The sequence below is a fragment of the Alligator sinensis genome, unplaced genomic scaffold (genome assembly GCF_000455745.1).
Source record: "Alligator sinensis unplaced genomic scaffold, ASM45574v1 scaffold983_1, whole genome shotgun sequence".
NCBI lineage: Eukaryota > Metazoa > Chordata > Crocodylia > Alligatoridae > Alligator > Alligator sinensis.
In genome coordinates this window covers 2749076-2764975 of record NW_005842015.1, presented here as the reverse complement: position 1 = coordinate 2764975, position 15900 = coordinate 2749076, and the positions used below count along the sequence as shown (strand labels likewise).

Below are 15900 nucleotides of genomic sequence, written 5' to 3'. Positions count from 1 at the left end.
GCTGCAGGGCTGTGCTGTACTCCTCCCAGGAGGCAGAGGCCCCCAGATCTGCATGCGGGATGACAGCAGGTTGCCTCTGGTGGCGGGGCCAGCACCAGCACCCGAGTCTGCTTGGCACACCCCGCGCCAAGCGCTGGAAAGAACCCAGTGCTGCCGCTCGCCCCAGCGGATTCAGTGTTTTGGGTGCCAAAATGGGACGAAACACCTCCAAAACAAAACAGCTGCCAAAGTTTCCCACAGCCCTAGTAAACATGTGGTGCCAGTAACCCTGGTATTGTAGTATTTCACAATCATGACTGTACGTGTCCTCACAATGCCCCTGGAGTGCTATTACCCCACTTTACAGAAAGGAATCAGAGGCACAGGGAGCTAGATCTACAGAAGGACTTGAGTGCCCAAGTACTGTTTAACTTTCAAAGGAGGCACCCAGGTCTAAATTTAAGTCCTTCCAAACCACCAGCTCAGCTGCTTCCTAAGGTTGGAGGCACCTGAGTTCCCAAGATATCTAAGTATCCACAAGTGAAGTCACCTAGGTTCGTAAAAGGTTGCTTGTGGGTATTTTTTAGAGCTGCCTAAGTCTGGTAGGAGCTGAGGAGCTCTATGCCTAGTTCACATTGAAGCCCCAGCCAAGATCTGCAGATAAGGCCTTCTTCTCCCTGTGTTGTTGACTAGGCCTGATCTGATTGGTATTCTCAGAATACACCTACTGAGTTGGGAACTGCGTAGAACATATGTAAAAAAAAATCCCTTTTACTGAATGTGAGAATACCATTCAGCATGGTGGAGACTTGGCTTTAATTCCTTTCCTTTACCTGGGGGAATTTTTAATGCTTTGCCACCACTTCATCAATGAATACCCCTGGGAATACAGTGCTGGTGTTTTTCAGTCTCTCCTATGGAAACTTTCTCACTTTCACAGAATAATTAGTCACTGGGCCAGACAGACAGTGAAATAATAAATATGACTAAACTTAGCCGATGGCTATTCACTGGGGACAGAAGGGAAGTTGCATTCCAGTCCCTGCTTTCCAGTCCAATTAATGCTTAACATAAAATACTGCAAGGGGCAAGGATTTTTGTGGGTGATATCTTTCAGGTGATCTAATAAAGACTGCCTTGCATAAGAAGGAGTGTCTAACTTTTTCCCAACCACACAGTTGGTCCAATAAAAGATATCGCCCACAAAAATCCTTGCCTCGCATAATTCCTGGGTCATCACAGCTACAACATCACTCCAACACTACCATAGCATAAAATAAAACAATCTTTTCTAGAACAGGGGCTGAAACTTGGGTCTTTTCCTCCCCAGTGATTGCTTTATTATAGAGGCAAAGGGACATGTTCATTCAGTATGGCTCAAAGGATAGACAGTTATTCCATACACAGAGATTTAATAGGAGTGATTAAAGGATCTCCCATCTAAAACAGTCTGGTAGTTCCAGCCTTCAGTAGGAAGACTGAAACTGGTTGTAAATCATTTCAGGCAAAGGAGGGTATTGAACCTTAGTCTCCAGCATCCTGGATTAGTGTCCTAAACACAAGGCTTAGGGCAAAAGGCTGCTGCTACTGCCATAGTCTAGTCCTGCTGTGTCTTTTGAGAAGATCCTGACCTAGGTACCTAATCTAGGCAAGAGTTAATATCTGAATCCCCGGTGGAGGGTGGCATGACCCTGAAACCCAAGCTTGGGCACATAATCTCACAGGCCTTCACTCAATATCTCACTGACCCTAAAACCAGTATCAACACTTCATAATCACTCCTACTCTATGAGCTGCATGCTGAAAAACTGTTACATGGCTGCAGTTGGAGGGTGCTGGATGCACCCTGTGTTTTACCCTGGACCATACCTGAGAGTGTCCATAGGTATGCAACAAGAAGTGATTATGTAACTTTTGTTGGCAGAACGGTGTATATAGAGTAAGAGTGAATAGGCAAGGCTTGTTTCTTGGCAGCCATCTCAGGATCTGTGTGGGGGTGGCATAGATACTTGGTTCTCAGTCTTTTTACACTCAAAGCACCCCTTGGAAAACACCTCAGCTCTTACTTTTCTCTCATTTTTTTGCTACAAAAATAATAAAGTAATTCTTTCCAGAAAGGCTGCAACAGGGCAGAATGCTTTTGACACTATGGATTTCTATTTGAAATCTCTGGTTTTATTTTGGGAATCATGTTTGTATAACTAATAGTGCTAACATTTCATGGCATCCTGCAGTAGCACCCTAGTTACAAATCACTGGCATAGACATTTTCTTAGTAATTTGTCCAATATAGTAAAATAATTCTCTGCCAGAGTAAAGATTTGAACCCAGGTCCTTCACTAGCACCCAAATCGCCCTCCTCTGGATGCCAGCAGTCATTGAGACTTTTATTTGTGCAAAACTGTAATTTAGAGGTAGTTCATAGAGGTGACCATTCTTCATGTGAACTTTCAAACATTATCAAAAATCTGATATGTTTTGACCTACCCATTACAAAATGTAAAGATGTTAAGAAAAGCCCTTTATTCATATAGCCAAATAGTGTCACTTAAAAGGCAGCAAATTGTCAGCGCAGCGATCAGGTTTGTTAGTCACATAATTTTAATGGAAAGAGGACTGGTAACTCCCACATGTTACACTATTTACCACTTAATACTAATGACAGAAACAGCCACAGTCTATAGTCTAGAACAACTCCCACCTAACCCTCAAAGGTAAAGAAATCCAGTTTGGGTTCCTCTCTTTTATATTTCAGTTTCATGAGTATATCAGAGGAAGCTTTCTGCTTATATGACTTTATTAGCTGAATAGGCTATCCCAAGGGTGTTCCAGACAAGACTCCAAGATTGGAGTTTCAGTTCCATCTTGAAAAGATTATGATTTGGCTCGTGGTTGAGTGACTTGTATGGTCAAATCCTTGGCTTAAATATGTCATCCTCTTTGTAGGTGGAAGATGCTATGATGGATGTGTATGATCTTGTGTATGAGGAGGTGAGGAGAAACTCCGCCAGCTTCAGGAAGGAGGAACTCACTGCCATCCATGAAACAGTAAGTTACACCCAGTCTTGGTTGGTTCGCTTTTGGCATCTTGCTCCAGGTTTGGCTGGCTGTATTAGTAGCAGCAAGAGAAGACTTACTAGGATTGTCATAAGACTGTAGATGATGACCTGCAAGTTAAATTTACAGACTTCAACTATGGGGCAGTGATGTTAAAGTCTCAGTGGAGAGATTCATGTATCTGAATATCACTCTTATCCAAAATGTACTAAAAGGCAATCTCACCTCCCTGGAACAGCAGCAGCTCATACCACAAGTTGGTCAGTTCCTTTGCCATTCCATAGCCATACTGATAAGGGAAGGATATCTGTAATGTATACGTCTGAGAAGCTGGAGCCCTCATCTAAAACTGTTGTCATTACACAGTTAGTAATTAGGGGGCTCTAGAATGAATGCGATCTGTGCCCTAAGGGTAAAAGCACTAATTCGTGCTGGATGTAAATTTGCCACCTGCAAGCATTAGGATATATGACCTTCTTTGCAACGTTTTTAAGTTGCTAAAGCCATGAGCTAAGCTGTAAAGCTCTAAAGAACTGTGACCCTGCAGTGCAACCTGTAGGTGTGAAGAGAAATTATTGCCTAAACTCTGCAGTACAATAGGTGGATCAAGGTGACCACACTGAGCCTAGGGAGAGCACTTGCTTTGGAGTGTGCATGATGAGACGGCACAATAGAAAAGGGAGCATTTTGGAATGTTTCCTGGGGTGAGAAACATGCAAGTCCTCCACAGCCAGCTGAGTAAAGGAAGTGTCATACCCTCACTCGGCAGGACCTGTTTGGATAGTGATCTAATGTCAAGCTGTAGGGACTAGAGAAGATGATCAACATTGCTTGTTTATTTCCGGACTACTCCTTTTCTCTCGTTTTGTTTTTTTGTCTCTCAGCACTCACAAATGTCTTCTGTAACCATGTGCATCTGTACTTCTCAAAGGGCTGTACTCATGATAATTGTTGTTTAATTTCAATAATATAGTAATACCCATGACTCCTGCGAGACAGCAGGAAGTGTGGCACAGTCATGGGCTAAATAGCTGGGCTAGGAAGCAAGCTAGATTAGCTTGGAAGGAGCATCGGCTATATTGTTTCCAGTACCTGGGTCAGCAAGGAGTTCTTTGGATGACACCACCTTTTACCTTCATTGCCTTATTCTCCCTGGTGCACCCCTGCTGTGTCTACTTTGAAGGGGATATCAGAGTCCTCTGTGCAATTTGGTGAGCAGAGGAGAGGAATCGGGTACAGAAAAGGCAGGATTAGAAGTCAGGTCTCTCAATTCCTCATCCTGTGACCTAACCATTTGTGCAGCTAATGTTGGTAAGAAGGTATAAGCCATTTAATTTGACTACCTTGTCCACAGTAAAAAGCAGCATGTTGAAGAGCTGTGGGCAACTTCCAAGTTTTGTCAGAGGTTTGTAGATCTAAGGATCTTCAGGCCACTAGAATCAGATAAAAAGAAAAAAAAGGTCCAACAAAAATGCAGGGTCCAGTGTCTAGAAGTGCTAAGGATGTGTAGTCTGCATTGGAAGAATCACAAGAGAACTGTAGATACCACGCAATAATGGTAGGTGGCCTCAAGATGCCTGTTGCTGAGCTCCCCAAATCACTAGTAACTTCTGAAAACTGGAGTTGAAATTCCTGAGATGCAGATGAGGAGAAGAAAAGAGAGGAGATAGCCCCATTGCTCCAGGTATGGAGAATTCAGAGCCTAATCCAAAGCCTGCTACTCAGCAGTCAGTGAAAAGATTCCCATGGACTTCTGTAAGCTTTGGGTCAGGGTCTGAGACCCTGAACCCCTGAAGCCCTCCAAGGGCTTTAAGGCTAATTTTCTTGATAAAATTTATGTCCATTGCAGCCACCATGTTATGAAATCTTAGCCCAAAGGAAGATAGACAGAAATTGTTATTCCCCTGACTCCATTCATTCTGCATCATCAGTCTGCCCTTCTGAGGAGAAAGGGAACCACAACAGTGACTTTTGACATAGTTTGTTCTGTTTCAGTTTCTGTGCTGTGGGAAGTATTCACCCTTTGAAGAAATCAGAGGCATTGAAAATGGGACATGTCCATCAACTCTTACAAGTACAGCAAGAGAGGTAAGGGAAGAACTAGGGAAGCATTTGTATGATGAGATGTCAAAAGTAACTTGTAACTTAACAGCTAGTTCAAACAGCTCAATTGATCTACTTTTATTTAAAAAACAGCTTTTGTTCTTGTGTAGGTAAGGCCTAAATGGACATACATGATGAAGGTCAACAGTAAATGGAGTCTTGCTGTTACCCTTGGTCATTATTTTCAGTCCCAGTCTGTTACTACAGCAATTATGAGGCTCCTGCTTGCTTTTCTCCATCTGGATAATTGTACTGACTTTATTCTTTTGTCTAAATTGCATCTTGTAAATATCCATAGACTTTTAGTCAGAACAGTAGCAGCATGATCATTATTCCCAAATCTTTTCCACAGAGCTACCGACACTTGTGTCTTCTGTTCATCCTGTTCTCCAAGCTCCTAATTAAACCCCTCTTCACTAGCTGCCTTCATTGTCTTTGTGTGACTGACCACATCTATTGGCACTTTCTTTGGATCGTATTCTCACTGGCATCTTTTTCTCCTTTGAGAAAGTCCAGATGGAACAAGAGAAATGGTAGCATTTGGTGGGATAAAAAGGAGTATTTTGGACTATTTTTCTATACATCCAACTGATGCTACTTATCTTCTTACTGATTGCCAAACACCACTTCTGCAGTTTTACCTATTAGAATAAGGGTATTAATTTTTCATTAGAAATACAAAGCAGGCGTCTTGCAGACTGAAAACTCCAGCTGGGAGAAGTTAGAGTGGATCAGTAGTTCCTTCAGCCACAAATACAATTTTGTAGCTTTTGACATTTACATCCCAGAGAGATTTGAAAATGTTTGATCTGGTCAGCTTGTCATTTCTCTGAAGCTTCTTGTCCTCAGTGTGTGATGTCATACTTGCATGTCTGATGTCAAAAGTTTAATCGCCTAATCAGACTTCTCTATTTGAAGCAGTTTCCTTACTGATGGCCAGAAGCTGCCTGAGCAGACTTTCAAATGCAAATTATAATTTCCTTTTCAAGGGCATTAAAGCAATAACTAAAAAACAAACAAAAATTGCCCTAGTTTTTCGGAGCTCAGAAAGCAGGGCTTTTTTATTTCTGGGCAGTTTCATCAAACACATTTCAATAAAGACTCCCCTGCCATCTGACTAATCAGAATCAATAGTAGATAAGCTCTATACTGAGCCCTTAACTTGGAGTTTTCTCAATAAATTCCCTTGGTCTGTGTAACTTTTGTTCTTTGTTGGACCAGCTGTCCTAATTAAAGTTGCTAACTTTGGAGTGTGTATTTGCTGTGAGGTACAAAGTGATTGCTGAGTTGCTATGGTTATGCAAAGCCATCTTGAATTAATGCAACATCATAGCACATTCATACAACATTGCAACACAGCTAGCAGCGTATACATTTGGAATGCTTCAGTTATTTTGCAGGTCTGCTTGCAGGAACCAGGACAAATTTGGGATATGCTGCTGGGATGGGTCGCGGTCTTTGTGAGATATCTACCTTCTGCAAAATGAGTTCTGAATTGTAACATATAGAACAGCCTAGAACTGAGTATTTTGTGGCCCTCAGGCAGGAAGCTAGAGGAAGGAACTTGGTCTGGATGAGGGTGGGGAAGCGGGTCTGCATATAGCTATTTATGCTTTGAATTCCTTCCTGCCCCTGGTAGCAGGAGGTAAACGGCAGGGGCACATTGTGGACTCTCTGGGACTGCAGGAACTGATCCTGTGTATTGGAAACTGCTGTTTGTTTTCTCTCTCTCTCTTTTTTTTTTTTTTTTTGAGGTTATAAGGCTCTGGGCAGCCTGATTTAACCCAGCAAAGCACTTGAGCAACAGCATAACTTTACCCGTGCTCCCTCTCTCTCTCTCTCTCTCACTGATGTCACTATTCACATACTTAAATCAGCCCCTTATTAGCATAACCTGTCTGAAGATCAGAGACAGCCTTGTGGTGCATTTCACATGCCTTTATTCTTCTCTGCCTTTTCACATCTAGCAAACATGTACACACCATAATCTAAAATGTATTTCACCTGGTGCCATTCCAAGAACATCACAGCAGCAGCAGGTGTACTTGTCGTGGGGAGCACCTCCAGTTACAGCAGAGAGACAAGAGCGCTTTCATGTGCAAAGGTCAAGTCTAATATTACACGTTCACATTCCCATTCACAATACAATCCTCAGCAATTCACTAGTGGGTTAAATTGAAGAAGATTTGCACTGTTGCTGCAGTTATCCCTGCTAGTTGAGGAAGTGGAGAGAAGAATCAAACTCTGGAGAAAATCTCACTCTTGTTCCCGTTCCTTAGACAGAAACAGCTTAGATATTCAAAGGGCTGTGAAAGAGGGAGAGGGCCTGGAGGCTGCTTCTGTTGAGGTGGGGATAATGAAAAACCCTGTCAGGAAGCTTGTTGATGACAAAACCCCTACGGGGATACAAGGTGAGTTCCCACAAGTTGTGCTCTCATAGGCTTTCTTTTTTTTTCAGGATTGCCTTCAGCAGATCCAAGACTTTATGAAAAAACACATGCGTTATGTCTCCACACTGCTGATCATCACCGTCTGCTTCATGGTACTTATGTTTGTTCCTTCGATCCATTGATTTTGTTGAATCAGGACAATTCAGTGGTTCTGGAGGGAGGGTCGAATCAAAAAATTTCTCTTTAGGAAGCAGAGTTTTTTTCATGTCTGGTTATAATGAGCCATCAGCATAGCATTCAGTAGCAAAGCAATAACCGTGAAGATGCAGTTCACCACAGAAACTAGAGCAGGCGTGGCCAGAGTTACTCATCTTGGGAGCCGGGAGTGGAAGGGGAGGGTGCTGAGCGACCTGGAGTGGAAGTGATCACTGATACTCACCCCACTGCACCACTGAGCCACTCTGGCCTTCCCCGCTGGGACGTGGGTGGGCTTGGGGTGCACTCCCTGGTGGGGAAGCCAGAACAATGGGAGGTGCTGGGATGCACTGTCCCCCGGAGCCGCCTCGGGGAGAACCGGGCAGAGCTTCGGCCAATTTCCAAACAGCCGCAAGCGCTGTGCCAGCGAGCCGTGGTTTGGCCACCTCTGAACTAGAGGGAAACCCTCCAGACTGATAGGTTATATAGGAAAAGAGCTACTGGTGGCCTGAAAAATGCTTGGTGGTTCTCAGCCTAGAGGCTTACTCAACTGTTGTCAACCAGAAGTAGGCATGACACAGGAACGGGGAACAGGCTTGAAAATGGACATCTGCACCAATTGAATCTCACTCTCAAGAGTCTCTCTAAGCAACTTGTCCTGTGGTTGGGAATGTCCCATGTTCTGAGCCTCACATGAAACTTCTTATCATGTTTTGTAGAACTGGTTAAAAAAAAATGTAATGACAAAGTTTCATTTAAAATCCTTTCCCCTCCCCCTCTGCCCCCAGCCAAAGCAAGCATTTTCATGGAAAACTTTTACCCTGGTAAAAATCTTCCAGTACTTTGTAGAGATACATAAAATGATTCTGTAAAAAAAAATTTTTGAAAATCAAAATTTTTTATCAAAGCCCAGATACTTTAACAAGAATGGGTTTTGCAGTCTGAAAAATTTTGTATGTTCGTTTGGTCATTAAGAAATGAAAAACTTACAGGGGAAATTTCTGAAATAATTATTTTTTTATTGGCATCCTGCACATAGCTATGAAGTTAATTAGATATATAGAAGAGTAGTTCTATGCAGGGAGTTTAGAAGCTTCTAACTTAGGCAGGAAGAACTGCCTTCAAACTGACTTGGCAAAAATGCTGCCTCTAGGGCCAGGTACAGACGTTACACTTTTACCAGTATGTGATTGAAAACCAGTCTATACCTGTAACAGAACAGAAGTTCAGCACGCAAAACTAGTCTATGCCCATAACAGAACAGAAGCTTGGTACTCACAAGGCATGTCTACATGTGCACTTTAATGGACAGTAGCCTATTTTACTGCACATTAAAGCAACACATAAAAAATGCAATTACACTAATGTGCAGTAAAATAGGCTACTGCACATTAGGTGTCAATTTAAAAATGTGTGCTTTCAGTACTGTGCATTAGGGCAGCCTCATGCACATTTATTTAGTACCTCATACTAGAGGTACTAAATTTAATGTGCATTAGGAAAACTGCATTAATGCACATGTAGACACACCCACAGACTAGTTTAAAAAAGGCAGAACCTAAGATTTGCCCCACCACCACCAAAGGGTGAATGTGCGCTACCAATTTAAACTATACTGCTTATAGAAAACAGCATAATCTAGATCGATTTCAGCTTCTTGAATTTCTATACCTTACCTAGATCAGTAAGCATTCCAGCAGCAGTTATGCACCAGGATGCTGGTCCTTTCAAGAAATTGAGGCCTATCTCCAGACACTAATTAGGTGCTTCCTCTCTGAAATTCTGAAGCCACATAATTGAACAATTGCTTCAAGGTCTTTATAAAAGCTGGCAAATAGCTCAGTGGAGCTGGAAAGCTGCAGGAAGTAGGAAGGCTTCTGTATAACAGAAAGAGAGGGCACCTAATTCATATGTGATTCTCAAGCAGATGGCCTGTGGAACATAAACCTGCAGAAAGTAAAAATATCTTACACACTGCAGTCCTGTAGGAAATGATAGACCCTGAAAGACCCTGCAAAAGTCACCAAGCCAGGGAGAAAAGACATGAAACTGCTGAACTTGTTCTACTGGGAGGTAGGGGAAGGAACTGAAATTTTGTGATGAGAGCAGATTTTGTTGGCACATTAATCAGATAGGATAGAGACAGAAATTGCACACAAACTGATATAAGTGATCAGAAACCAGTTCAAATCTGTAACACAACAGTTCAGTGCACATTAACCACTTTCAAAATGGCAGAAACTGGTTTAAGATAAACCTGCATGTACGTAGTATCAGACTTAACTGATTTAGGTTAAATCAGTTTATTGAACTTCTGTCCCAGATCCCCTCCAGATTCAAGTTAATTCACAGTCCCTCAGCATCCCAGGATGCTTTGCAACTCCCCCACAACCTTGCAGGGTGGGTGGACTAGTCTTGGCCCAAGCTGTCTGCTCCAGCAGAGCAGGTGTGCTCTAGCACCCCCCAGCTTCTGGCCTGGGCCACTGCAGGCATGTGGCTGCATTTCTGGAATCAAAAATGAATGTCTGTTCACTTAGTTATTGGTTCTATCTATGCAGGCTAGACTAGCCTGTGCAGATTGAATCAATTCAGCCTCAGACTTTTTATTGTATTTAGTCATAGAGTACACTGGCTTCCAGAAATACATGCGATGGATAGAGAATGTTACTAGCAGAAAATCTGCTCTGGTGTCTAGTTGAAAGTTGCCAGACACAACATAACATATCTCATTGCAGACAAATTCAAGGTGCTATACCTCAGGAAGCACAAATGCAAAATAGGTGATAACTGTCTCAGTGGCAACATTGCTGAGAAGGATCTGAGGTTTTAATGGATCAGACTCAACATGATTCAGCAATACAATATAGTTGTAAAAAATAAAAAAGCAATTTTGGGCTGCCTCAACAGGAGCATTAGTTGTAAGACAGCAGGTGCATCTACCCATGCAATTAATTTACAGCAATAAACTTTGGTACATATTGCACCACAGTTTATTGCTCCTGGGCACCACATTTGAACGTGCGCCCAGGACTGCAACAGGTTGAGCCGAGTCAGAGCAGCCATGGCTGGCAGGGGGGCCCGCCGTATCCTGCGAAACTTGTGGCCACAGGGCGGCTTGCAGCCAAAGGGCTCCCTGCAGCTGTGAACACTCCAAAACAGTGCCGTAGCAAAGCGGGGCCGGCAGTTGCCACCACTCCAGTTTGCCGCCACCACCACCACCAGCTTCCTGTCTGGCCACTTGCCACCCCGCCACCACTGCTGGCATCTTTGGCTGGTCGCCACAACCGCTGTTGCTGGCTTCTTTGTATCAGGAGCCCCCAAAACTATATCTTGCAGGTGGCCCCAAAAAATTGTGGGCCGGCCCTGCTGGCAGGGGGCTCAGGAGGTCAGCCTGCCAGCTTATGGCTGTTCCAACCCAGCTCAATGTGCTGCAGAGGGGCTAGCAGAGATACAAGGGTGCTCCAGGGTAGGGCTGGCCAGCAGGCAGCCCCTGCACTGAAACACTCTTGATGCTGATGGGGCTGTCTCAGGCACTATATGCGAGTTGCTGCACATTGAAAAATTCCACCGCAGGAAAGGACTTGCATTTATGAGTACTAACCAGCAGTGCAGTTTATTAGTTTACTGCACCGTATAGGGCCATACGTATAGATGTTGATATGTTTACTGCAGAAGTAATTAGGCAGCTCCACAGTAAACATCTCCTGTAGGCATGCCCAGGAAATGATAGTCACTCTACTCAGAACTGGTTAGGCCTCATTTAAAGTATTGTGTGTACAGCTCTACGCTCTACACTTTATAAAGGAAGTGGAGAAGCTGGAGTGGATCCAGAGTGGGGCACAAAAATAACAAAAGGGCTGGAAAATAAGCCTGACAAGAATGAGTTGAGAGAACTAAGCATATTTAGCTTGAAGAAAAGGCAGTTAAGAGAGACATGATAGTAGTCTTCAAATATCTGAAAAGCAGCTTTAAACAAGAGGGAGAACAACTGTTCTCCCTTGTTGCAAAGGGCATGATGTGAAACAACGGCTTTGAATTGAATTGCAGCAAAGTAGATCAATATTAGATCTCAGGAAGAATTTGCTTCCTGCTAGAATAGTGAGGCAGTGGAACCTCTGCCCAGGGAAGTTGTGAAATCTCCTTCCTAGGAGGTTTTCTAGAACAGGTTGGATAAGCATTGGACAGGGATGATTTAGGAATAGTATTTCTGCGTTCATGCAGGGGTTGGACCGCAGACCCCTGAGGTCCCTTCCAAACCTGTGATTCTAGCACACATTCACTACCTCTACACAAGGGTCCTGCACTTGTAACATGTGTCAGAAGGCTGCACAACTCTAAAGTCTGGTTCATATACAGAATAATACATTTTACCTGCTGTCTTAACTCAGCACAGCTCTGTGGTTGAACTTCAGTTATGGAAGCAGGATTATTTGAGTAGGCCTGTATATTTAGGGGATTTCATACTTAATCATGCTCACCCTTAAATCTACCCTGGCTTAATGCAGAGTGAAAGACTATTATATCTAATTTGCAATACACATAAGCAGATGGCCCTGGTGATAGTTGTAGTATACTCAAAGGGCTGTCTTGACTCAACATGCAGGGAGCAAGGGTCCCTGTAGTCATCATCCATTCAAGAAACCGGCAAACACAGGATGGAGCAGCATACAATACCTGCAGATCCCTGTCTCTGAGGGTGTTTATAGACATGCTCCAGGATTGGGGGGGGGATGCTTTAATTAAAGTGGCTATGCCAAATGAGCCTTAGTTAAAGTGCCCCCGCTGCCATTTTTCAGCATGGGGATGCTGATACACGTGATGCTGGAGTGCAGTAATTGCCATGCTCCGGCAGACTCAATTAATTGTGTATACTCCGACATCTTGTAATTGCAGCATGTCAGAGCAGCCTCCCTGCACGTGTATAGGCAACCTGGCTGACTACCTGACAAGCTAGCAGATCTATCACTGAGGGACCATCTCCCAGTTCCCAACTTCCTCAGTCTCCCATGAGGGAGTCTCTCTAAGTTGTAATTTCTATCACTATAATCCCAAGAGGAAAATCCTTGTGTTGAATATCAGTTTGTCTTTTAATAATAAAGTTGGGATAAATGTTTGTTCAAATGCTGAGTTGCTGTGTCTAAGGATGGAAGACAAACAGTAGGTGGAATAATCACAATCTGGTTATCTTTCTTCATGCATCAAATTATATAGACATGTAATGTTCTGACACTAATATTTAAAAAGGTTCTGTTTATTTTCCACATAGATTGATTCATCCCTTGAACTGTGATTGAGGCCCGTGTGTCTGAATTGAATTGGTTGCATTTCTTAGTTGTTATTTTGTGTAGGAGAGATCTTGTTCCATACAAGGAAAAAAGAGAGAGAGAAAGAGAAAGGGAAGGAAAGAAGGGAGGAAGGAGTGATACTTGCCCACATAAGTGGCACTTGCTGTTAAATACTTAATTTTTAATGCTCTTAAATATTTTTGTTGTTATGCTTGCAAAATGTAAAGGAAACATATGACAGCTGGGTTTGTTCTTCTGATGTCACTATCCTTCCAGCTCACAATGAGCTGCTCATAAATGTGCCAGAATCTGCCCATAAGTTCAAAAGCTCTTTCACTTGAAGGCAAACTTTTGAAAAGAGCACATTGTTATCACCGCCATTATACTTACTGCAACAGCCTTCAATCAACCTAGATTCTGATATAGACTTTCTTTACCTGATCTCTCACAGTGCTGGGCAATGTGAGGTACCGTTCAGTAAATGCTTATATTACTGTACAAGGAGCTGCACTTGGACGCACACACACACACACACACACACACACACACACACACACACTGTATTTTGTATTATTCCCAAAAGCATACACTGATTTTTTTTTCAATTAAAAACTATAGTAGGGCATATTGTTGGTGTGGAAGAACAATATTCTTTGAAGGAATTTGAATTCTATGTGTTTTGGCTTTTTCTCATTTCTGACATTGAGACATTGTGCTAGCAGTTGTTCATAGCAAGAGCCCCAAAGAATCTATAGTCTCAGTGTACAAGGGTAGGAGAAAGTAAGTACTAATTTCCTCATTTTCCAGATAGACATTTGAAACATTAGGGCCCAGAGTCACAGAGGAAGTTACAGCGCAAAATTCTCTATGTCCCCATCAAAAGTGTTAACTACAAGGTCAGAGACTCCCTATGTGTGACGAAGGGTGACTGCACCCAAAAGCTTGCTAAGAACCTTTTTCCAACTACTCAGTTGGTCTAATGAAAGATATCACAACTACAAGGTCATTGTTTCTTGCAAGTTGAAATTTCAGCCTTTAGCATTTCACAGAATGTAATTTTTGCAGGTACAGAGCTCAGAGATAGTAATCATCTTCAGCACTGATATGTTTTTGAGCAACATTTATCAGCACCTCTACACTCAGGTGAAGTAATATGCAATAAGTGGTCCTAGTATTTAATTCTTTGTCTGTCTTATTTTTCTGTCATAGGTTTATGGGATGATTTTAACTTCGTTCCTCTGGTTTTCCATTCACTTCAGCAATAATCTGGACCGCAAAGGCAAATATGTGCTGAGAAAGAGGTAGAAATCAGTTGGACCAGTTTCTTCATCAAAGGGAAGCTGATTTTTGGCCCAGGGAGCTATCTGAAGTTATGAGTTGAATAAGAACTTATTCCAGGGTAACTGGAGGCAGACCTTTCTACCTTCCATGTTTGTGTTTCATGTTCCCTTTTCTTGCACTACGTATTTCCTGTGCATTACCGGCTGTGTGAGTATCCTCATGTGGCAACACAGGAGAGAGAGAGATTCATGAAGATTTGCAGGTACTGTGCAGAGGCAGCCAGCTAAAGGATCAGAGATTATGAAAGCCTGTTGAACACAGGTGTGAGTCATGGATGGTAGCATAATAAAGAAGAACCAGAAAGCCCATACCAGGACACCAAAAACCAAAGCTCGATTCAGTGTCTGTAACAATAACCTAAAAAAAATCACTAAATCATCCAAACCAAGCACACCACAGCAAGACATTAATCCTCCCCTCCCTCCACCCGCCCCCTCATAACAACAAAACGATGGGGGCAGGGTAGGGGAGGCTGGAACCGGCAGCCACAGGAAAGGCAAATTCACTTTGTCAGTGAGCAAAACAAGCTTTTCCTTCACACATCCACAGCCGCCACCACCAGTGGTATCTAGAATACACAGTGGGGGACTAGAATACACACCGGGTAATTTTATTTACCCAATTTAATGCCAAGTTTCTTCATTCTTTGATCTGTCTTCCTGAAGTACAGGCTGGAGAGCTATTGTAAATCAATGTATATTAACCCATACACAAGTATTCTCATGTATTACATCTCAGACATGTGCTGCGGATGCTGATTCAAACTTCTCTAAAATTTCACTAGGACTGTAGACTCTTGCCTCACTTTGCAAAAGTTTTACCAAACCATCCAGTTCAAATGTCGCTTTCTCTCTTGTCTGAGAAATTTTTGGTTCCTCATCACCATGCAAGGTATGACGCTCCTAGACTAATTGCTTCAGAGCACATTCTGAGAAAGATCTTTGATGTAAGCAGTCATGATTTCCTGTTACAAATACCATGATTAGTGTAATTAGTTTTTCCTACCTTGACACTTTCTTATTGACTTGGGGTCAGATTGCTAAAGATGCAGATAGATGCCTACTGTGATATTTTTAGAAACTCCTAAGCCAGGGGCAGGTAATTATTTGGGCCCCAATGCCACGCAGGCAGTTCTGAGGAGCTACCGCAGGCCAGTCAGCACCCCTTTCTCCCTTACAGTAGCCTAGAACTCGGGCATCTTGCAGCTCCTCCCTGCTACTGCCAACAGTACACAGCCCCAGTCTCAACCCCGGCCTGCCCTGCACCCGCTCTGGTCTCACAGCTGCAGCGGACCAGCCGGAGCCCACAAGCACCGCTCCATCCCCAGCATGCCCCATGCCTACTTCAGACCACCTGCCCATGCTGAGCAGCAGCAATGCCGAGGCAGAAGCTGCTGCTCAGTGTGGGGAAAAAAGCAGGCTCTCCCCCTCACCACTGCTGGGCCCTTCTTGCTGCAGCTGCCAAGAGCCCATGCTCAGGATGCCCTGTGGTTCCTCTCCACCACTGTCACCACCCCTTCTGGGCTGCCCAGCAGGGCAGCGGTGGCAGTG

The 15900-nt window shown here is 43.3% G+C and overlaps 1 protein-coding gene across 1 annotated transcript in view; it reads left to right on the top strand.

The window, feature by feature from the left end:
- The window catches only part of TSPAN32 (tetraspanin 32), a 110253-nt gene extending 94593 nt beyond the window's left edge, over positions 1 to 15660 (top strand). The window contains exons 6-9 of the mRNA XM_025202125.1: positions 2926 to 3027; positions 5032 to 5124; positions 7598 to 7681; positions 14219 to 15660. Of these exons, the coding sequence (XP_025057910.1) occupies positions 2926 to 3027; positions 5032 to 5124; positions 7598 to 7681; positions 14219 to 14314 (375 nt within the window). The 3' untranslated portion in view covers positions 14315 to 15660. The remainder of the gene's footprint in view (positions 1 to 2925; positions 3028 to 5031; positions 5125 to 7597; positions 7682 to 14218) is intronic.
- Positions 15661 to 15900: the final 240 nt, after the last annotated feature.